This window comes from Babylonia areolata, chromosome 12 (assembly GCF_041734735.1).
Source record: "Babylonia areolata isolate BAREFJ2019XMU chromosome 12, ASM4173473v1, whole genome shotgun sequence".
NCBI lineage: Eukaryota > Metazoa > Mollusca > Gastropoda > Neogastropoda > Buccinidae > Babylonia > Babylonia areolata.
This window is the reverse complement of record NC_134887.1, coordinates 30,166,772-30,175,508: the sequence shown is the minus strand read 5'-3', so window position 1 is coordinate 30,175,508 and position 8,737 is coordinate 30,166,772. Positions and strand designations below refer to the sequence as shown.

General features: G+C 39.4%; 1 protein-coding gene across 1 annotated transcript; it reads right to left on the bottom strand.

Annotated features, from left to right (window-relative positions):
* Nucleotides 1–443: 443 nt before the first annotated feature.
* Nucleotides 444–6,665, bottom strand: LOC143288516 (protein NCBP2AS2 homolog). Its single transcript, XM_076597096.1, has 4 exons — nucleotides 6,545–6,665; nucleotides 5,701–5,734; nucleotides 3,027–3,099; nucleotides 444–1,544 (listed from the first exon to the last, which is right to left on the bottom strand). The coding sequence occupies exons 1-4, from the start codon at nucleotides 6,565–6,567 to the stop codon at nucleotides 1,381–1,383; spliced, it is 294 nt and encodes a 97-aa protein (XP_076453211.1). The 5' UTR covers nucleotides 6,568–6,665; the 3' UTR covers nucleotides 444–1,380.
* Nucleotides 6,666–8,737: the final 2,072 nt, after the last annotated feature.

Below are 8,737 nucleotides of genomic sequence, written 5' to 3'. Positions count from 1 at the left end.
GAATTAGTTTGTGTGTTTTTGCAAATTTGTCAGCAACTGGACAGTAACGTTTTCTTGTTTATATATAAATTCAGAATTTTTAATAAAACATTTGCTTAATTTGCATTTGGTTTGTTCTTGGTCTGCCTCTCACTGTCTCTCTCTATCTGAATTCCATTTCTGTTTATTTGAATACATGTACAGATTATTCTGTCAGCTTCTGTTTGTTCATTTCTGTTTCACTTTGTGTCTCCACTTCTTTCTCTCTCATGACTTGTGTAACTAGTGTATCCCTTTTTATCCTCATGCTGACACATACATGAACGCCCATACACAGGTGAATACAGATATGCACATGCCCTCCCCAAGCAAATAATTATACATTTGCATACACATCACACACACATATACATCCAGTTGACCACAAGCACTCACACACTTACAGACACAAAATACAGATAATACACATTAAAAAAATTATGCTTTATTAACTAAAAAAACACCCCAAAAACAACAATGAATGGATGCCTCACTGAAGAGTACCTGCTATTATTATGGACTATCACAATTAGATAAATTACCAAAGTCTTCAATTTACTGCTCATTTGCAAATAAGATAAGTAATCTAAAAAAACCAAAAAAACGTATACGTCTTTTTTTTTATCACATGATAAATGTCAGTATTATCAATAATCAAACTAAGAATAATTAGGCACATTAATTGAAATTGTTTGCATTACATCTTACGACCAAGAGTCATTCATACAATGTATACCCAACACATGTACACATGAGTTGCTTATTTGTGAATTACAACTCATGTCATTTTTACTATTTCAGAAAGACCACCACCAAACTCCCATTCAAACAGACTGACAGAGAGGTTGAGAAGGAGAGAGAAAACCTTAACATTTAAACTTAATAATACCAGAGAGGAAAGGAGAGAGAAATACTAATATTTAACTCTTTCACTGCCAAAGGCGAATTTAGTTGACCAGACAGTTCACCACCATTGGCAACTTTTGTCCACATCTAGGGGTCATGTTAAATGGACCGTTTTTCGCATTGTAACAAAGCGTTACAGCTGCAGCCAACTTTGCTGAGCGATAAAAATTGACTAACCTTTCCCCCTTGATCGAGTTTGAAGTGAACAGGTCACTGTGTCGTTTTGACATGAACCACCTGGTGTGACTGAGAGCATCGAGTCTAAAACATTTGGCACTGGGGATGGGTATTTCACACAGAAATGTGGCAGTGAAAAAGTTAAATGATACCAGAAAGACAAAAATAGATGAGAGTGAAAGGGAAAAGTGGGAAAGAAATACTTGGCTCTCAAATTCAACACCACACATGAAACACACTCTTGAATATCATCATTATCTTCATGGTGTGAACTGTAATTTATCTGTGTTTTTTCATCTTTTCATCCAGCTCCTCCAAGCCTTTGCCGAGCTCCGTGCGAAATGTGCTGGCAAACCTGGAGGCTTTCTGTTGGGTGATGGAGGCTCCATCCTTTATCTGGTGACTCAGGTCAGACTTTTTGAGTTTCTCCAGCCCATCCTCACCTGTAACCATCAAAAAAGGAAATTTTCTATCTAAAATTATGTTTAAATAACATACTTACCGTGACCCAACTAGTGCAGACTCCGGCAGGGGTCTGACATTCCTGTCCTGTGCAAACTACTATCTGCCTATGCGGAGAAAATGAAAGCAACTACGACCGATAACCTCCCGGAAGTAGGTAACCTCCCCTTTGTCTCGCTGGCTAGCGCGCTTTTTTTCCGGCAGCCATCATGACTCCTGTTCCTGTGCTCTTCATACGGCTAAGTTTTTTTTCGTATTTTCTGTCTGTCTGTTGATTCTCTGGCATTCTTGTTTTTTGTCAAATTATGTCTCCAACCAGGTCACATAATTATGTAGCTCAACTGGGCGATCGCGCTAAAATTAAGGCGCGATCGCAATCGATTCGCTGACACAAGAAAATACTTTCCAGATTTTATATTCCCATGAAATAAGGAAATTTTTCTAGCAAGCATGTAATTGTAAAGACACAAAATACAAGCACGAAGACATGAAACATGTAGGCTGTCGGCTGTTGGGTCCAATACCAAGCACACATATTTATAGTACCTAGTTCTTTTCCTCTGTGAAACATGTAGGCTGTCAGCTGTTGGGTCCAATACCTAGCACACACACATTTACAGTACCTAGTTCTTTTCCTATGTGAAACATGTGGGTTATCAGCAGTCAAATCCAACACCTAGCACACACAGTTTTAATACCTAGTTCTTTTCCTCTATGAAACACGTAGGCTGTCAGCTGTTGGGTCCAATACCTAGCACACACACATTTACAGTACCTAGTTCTTTTCCTCTGTGAAACATGTGGGCTGTCAGCAGTCAAATCCAACACCTAGCACACACAGTTTTAGTACCTAGTTCTTTTCCTCTATGAAACACGTAGGCTGTCAGCTGTTGGGTCCAATACCTAGCACACACACATTTACAGTACCTAGTTCTTTTCCTCTGTGAAAAATGTAGGCTGTCAGCTGTTGGGTCCAATACCTAGTACACACACATTTTACAGTATCTGGTTCTTTTCCTCTGTGAAACATGTAGGCTGTCAGCTGTTGGGTCCAATACCTAGCACACACATTTACAGTACCTAGTTCTTTTCCTCTGTGAAACATGTGGGCTGTCAGCAGTCAAATCCAACACCTAGCACACACAGTTTTAGTACCTAGCTCTCTTCCTCTATGAAACACGTAGGCTGTCAGCTGTTGGGTCCAATACCTAGCACACACACATTTACAGTACCTAGTTCTTTTCCTCTATGAAACACGTAGGCTGTCAGCTGTTGGGTCCAATACCTAGCACACACACATTTACAGTACCTAGTTCTTTTCCTCTATGAAACACGTAGGCTGTCAGCTGTTGGGTCCAATACCTAGCACACACACATTTCTAGTACCTAGTTCTTTTCCTCTATGAAACATGTAGGCTGTCAGCTGTTGGGTCCAATGCCTAGCACACACACATTTACAGTACCTAGTTCTTTTCCTCTGTGAAACATGTAAGCGGTCAGCTGTGCCGCTCGTCTGACTGGATAACTCTCTGCCACCTGTCACAAGACAATGTAATAAAAATTATAACAATAATTCATCATAATTAATTTTTATACAGTGTTTCATATAATACAAACAGAAGCAAGCTCTAAGCAAGTCACAAATCCAGTGCTTAAAATGAGTAGACAAAGCACACAAGATAAAGAAGAAGCATAGAAAGAGTCATAAAACCGTAATCATTAATATTATAAAAGAACAATTTACTAAACCCACAAAGTAACTGAAGAAACATAAAAGAATCATAAAAAACACAATCAAAATTAATATTGTAAAAGAGCAATTTACAAAACCCACAATCAAAATTAATATTATAAAAGAGCAATTTACAAAACCCACAAAGTAACTAACATATCCTCCATGCAACAACTGTTACACCCGATCACACATGCACAAAAACCTTGGTCAACAGCTAAGATATGAGCTATCACATTAAAAAATTTATACATGCAGAAAGGAGCACAGTTATAATTCTCATACAACCGAATCTAAAAAAAAAAAAAAAAAAAAAAAAAAGGTTAAAAAAAGAGAGAAAAAAGTACAGGATACAAGAGTTAAAAGTGGCAATCACTCTACAGTTTGAACACTTCCGCCGCTATTGACAGCCCCTCCAATTGACCATCACACAAACTCACACTGCCATAAACCTGAGACAAAGCATGTCAGTTAGCAACTAACTAAACACATTACATGCCACATTTTACCTGGGTAAATTTTTTTTTTCTTTTTTAACTTTTTTTTTTCCATCTATAAATGTATAGTGTGTGTGTAAGTGTGTGTGTGTTAGTGTTAGTGTTTGTTTTAGTGTGTGTGTCAAAAGTCAAAGTCGAAATTTTTATTTCAAGATGGTAATTGAATAAGCAATGACTACTTTTGAAAAAAAAAAAAAAAAAGAAAAGAAAAAAAGAAAAAAAGGAGAGGTGGGGAGATACATAGAACAAAACCAGATTATTGTGTGTGTGTGTGTGTGTTCGTGTGTTCAGAGTAAAATGTTCTTTAGTTCCCTCTCAAAAACTATAAAGAAAAAGGAATTGTTGGGTTTGAAAAAAAACAAAAAAAACCTCACACATTTTCCCAATCTGAATCATATATTGTTAATAAATCTGTCATTTCCTTTCGGATGCCGGGATTCGGTCACCCCAAACTGATGATTTTAATGTAATGTTTGTTTCTAGTTTAATTTTCTGTTTAATAAAGTTCCCTATGTTTCAGAACAAAGAGCATGAAACCTATGGAACTTTACTGAACAGAAAATTAAAATAGGAGGAAGAAAGAGGAAAGAAAGAAAACCTAACACCAAACAACAGTAACAAATGTCCTGTTTGTTCTTCTTCTTCTTCTTCTGCATTCGTGGGCTGCAACTCCCACGTTCACTCGTATATACACCAGTGGGAATTTACGTGTACAACCGTTTTTATCCCGCCATGTAGACAGCCATACTCCAGTCCACTTTCGGGGGTGTGCATGCTGGGTATGTTTTTGTTTCCATAATCCATTGAACGCTGACATGGATTACAGGATCTTTAACGTGCGTATTTGATCTTCTGCTTGCGTATACACACAAAGGGGGTTCAGGCACAGCAGGTCTGCACATATGTTGACCTGGGAGATCGGAAAAATCTCCACACTTTACCCACCAGGCGCCGTCACCAAGATTTGAACCCCGGACCCTCAGATTGAAAGTCCAACGCTTTAATCACTCGGCTATTACGCCCGTCCTGTTTGACTGTGCAGCAAATCTTGAAATGGTCAAATATACATTCAAAGCACTCTGAGAAAAGTTATCAAAGAACACTTTTAAACTCTGGTATTAATATATTTGTGTTAGTCAGGGATAGTCTTCACATAAGCATTTAACTTTATAGCAGAATTTATTAACAAAATCTGTCAGCTGTATCATGTACAATAAGGTATGAAACTGTCTTTGATTATTATTGGCATGTGTGTGTGCATGTCCGTGTGCCTGTGCGCAAACATGCATATATACATATACTTCGTGTGTGTGTGTGTGTGTGTGCGTGTGCATGTCCGTGTGCATGTCTGTGTGTCTGTGTGAGTGTTTATGCTGCAAAATGTCAAAGACAACAAATTAAACTGCTAAAGTGTGGTTGTTGTTTTTTTTAAATAAAGAAAAAAATATTTTGCAATAAAATATACACATAATAAAAGAAAACCCAAAGAAAGAATTGTATGATCAATATCTCAACAGTTCGAATGATTCATTTGTATCACATCAGTGACACATTAAAGCACACCAGAGAAAAACAAATGCCAAGAAGATAAGCCCCTCCTTACAAATAAGTGCACAGAAATTTACAGCTGCAGCTGATATTGACAAGCATAGGTGTGGCTGTGCATGAAGGACTCAGAATGAGTGGCATGGAAGTAATGCTACTAAAACGACGTTGATGATGAAGAAAAGAAAAAAGGAGGGGGAGGTGTGGGATGTGGGGGTAAATATATATGAAAAGCTCATTTTAATTTAAACAAGAACTGTATATATATATATAGTTACTTTTACTACCTACTCTTATGCATTACAAGTTTTCTAATACCTCTTTTACTATACTTAACTCAATCAAAATTGTTATGTAACCCACCTTTTGGATAAGCTGCTCATTGTTCAAAAGATACCTGCAAAATTGCAAATTATTTAATGATTATGTCAGTTTCAATCTTCTGACACAGAGACACATTTATAGAAGTTATATATGGAGAGCTTTTTAATTCTAAAAGAACAAAATCAAATACTCACGATGATAAGATAATAACAAGAAGAACAGTAAAATGATAATAGCCCTTTATTCATTTCTCCATGTTCACTCATCAGACAGATTCTGAATTCACAATACCCCAAATTGCCAAGTCAGTGCACACACACACACACACACACACACACACACACACAGAGAGAGAGAGAGAGAGAGAGAGAGAGAGAGAGAGAGAGAGAGAGAGAGAGAACAAGTACCCTTTCAAACATTAGCATTCATTCTCATGTAAAGTAAACTATGTATGCCATCATGACTTACTTACACATCAAATTTTACCAACATTCATCACTTTAACTTTTTATGCACATGCGCATGACATAGTACACACAAGCGGACAAACACCATACCACACACACACGTACACACCACACACACACACACACACACACAGTATACACACATACACACGTCGTGAAGTACATTTAATCACACACACACACACACACACTTGTAAACGCGCACACAAACAAACACACTGTTAGTGACTGACACTGTCAATGTGCGAGTCGTGTGCCATAAACCTCATCCATTTAGATCAACGAAAAACGAAAGGAAAATTACATCAGGCATCAAATGTCAAAAGGTACAGATGAAATGAAAAAGGGAAAAGAAAAGCTTTTAAATGTCATGTATGGAAAACATAACCTGTCCATACCATTAACACCCCACTAACCTTAAAACAGCACGCAAAGGCATTGTGTTCTTGTGCTGTGGTTGTCACCTTCGTTGAGAATGTAGCATGTTTGTGCAATGAAGAGGAACAGCCCAGAGAACCCGCGAGAGTAACTTCCCATAAGGCTATATCTTTTTATCTGATCCGGGCAAAGAAGAAAGAAAGAAACAGGTTACCCATCCGAAGCACATGCACAAATAATCCTCATTTACAGCCTTAGCGACAAGATAGATTAATGTTCGTGCATGCAAGCATCCATTTGTGTGTGTGTGTGTGTGTGTGTGTGTGTGTTCAGTTCAGAACAGTTACTCTGTCAAAGAGGCATCACTGTGTTCTTCTTTCCTTCGGTGCCCACGATCTTGAGGATGGTCATTCCGGCACATAAAGGGGGGGGGGGCGAGGGGGGTGTTGTGGACACAGTCCATTTGTCAGTTCGGATCACTTCACTATTCTCATTGTCCGCAAACATAGCTGTAATCCGTTACCGCAAGGGCCACATGGTGTCAGGAAACTGTCACTGTTGGGCGGAGGCTCGCGACACAAAAGCGTCGACTGTTGCTGTCTCTACTGTCTCACTGCCGGGGAAGATGGTTCCAGTCCCTAACAGTCCTGGGTAGGAATGAGCCACCTCTGTACTGAGTTCTGGTGTTGATGAGGCAGAACTGCTGGTTGTGGGTACGGCGCTGTCGTGGTAGAGTGGGACAAGCTTGCTCCGGATAACTGGGCACTGGATTAGTCCATGATGGATTTTATAGAGGAACGGAACCCCAGGCGTGTGGTTCTTCTACGCTGCTCAAGAGATGGCCAGCCCAGTTGATCGATCAATCGGCTCACACTTGACCTGTTGTGGTAGCAGTTGATCACGAAACGTGCGGCACGGCTCTGAACGGCCTCCAACTTGTCTATGCTTTTCTGTGTGTATGGATCCCACTGATACTGATGATGTATATTCAAGAAAAGGTCTCACGACTGAATGCCTTGTAGACTTGTTTGACTGAACAATATTCAGCCAGAAATACGCTACACCACATCTGCTAAGCAGATGGCTGACCAGCAGCGAAATTCAGGCCATGAGGGAAACACGATAAAAAGAAACTGAGCAAAAATGATAAGATAAAAAAGTAATATATATATAAATGATTAGTTAATGAATCAGTTGATGAACTAAAATAGTAGGTAAGAACAAAAGCAAAAAATAGAATGAAATAAACAGAAAAAATAAATAACAAATAATAAAACAGCGAAAAATAATGAGACAAATATTATCACTGAATAACAACAACTGTTACAGAAATGACCACCTGCCTGTCTATGTCTCTGGTTACCACAGGCCACGTATAATATTATACACAACTAATACAGACGATACATGACACTTATTTTTCCCTTAGTTTCTAAACCAAAATCTTACTTCCACAGCATACGGCATGGAGATCAGTGCAGAGAAGACCAAGCTGATGACCAACAACACCAAGGGCATCAGCTCAGACAAAAATTAGTGGCCAGAAACTAGAGACCGTGCAGAGCTTCAAGTACTTAGGGTCAATAGTGACTGATGAAGGATCCGAGGCAAAGCAAGAAATACTGTCCAGGATCGGGCGCAATAGCCGAGTGGTTTAAGCGTTGGACTTTCAATCTGAGGGTCCCGGGTTCGAATCTCGGTAACGGGGCCTGGTAGTTAACGGGTGTCCGGAGATTTTTCCGATCTCCCAGGTCAACATAATATGTGCAGACCTGCTATAGTGCCTGATCCCCCTTAGTGTTCATACGCACACAGAAGATCAAATACGCACGTTAAAGATCCTGTAACCCATGTGGCAGTGTTCGGTGGGTTATCAGTGAAGACACGAAAATATCCAGCATGCATGAACCACGACAGAGTCATCGGCAAATCGATGTTCAGTGGTCGTGTAACGGAAAGAAAGAAAGAAAAACAAAAAAGAAAGATCGCCCAAACAACTGTGGCGACAACTAATCTGAAGACCGTATGGAATGACAAGACCATTGTACTCAGCTCCAAGTTCAGCCTGCTGCGTCCCTTGGTCATGTCAATCTTCCTGTGCGCACGTGAAATGTGGACCCTCATGGCATAATCAGTAGAAAAGAGGATACAGACCACAGAAATGAGATGATTTCGAAGACTCTTAACCACATAACCAACTGACGAGGAAGTGAGGAACAGAATCAAGCAAG

Coding starts and splice junctions, on each gene's coding strand:
- LOC143288516 (XM_076597096.1), bottom strand. CDS start 6,567: ATGCCTTTGCGTGCTGTTTTAAG. Junction 3,100..5,700: donor ATGAGCAGCTTATCCAAAAG/GTGGGTTACATA, acceptor GTCTTGTGACAG/GTGGCAGAGAGTTATCCAGT. Junction 1,545..3,026: donor TCACAGAGGAAAAGAACTAG/GTACTGTAAATG, acceptor TGATGGTTACAG/GTGAGGATGGGCTGGAGAAA.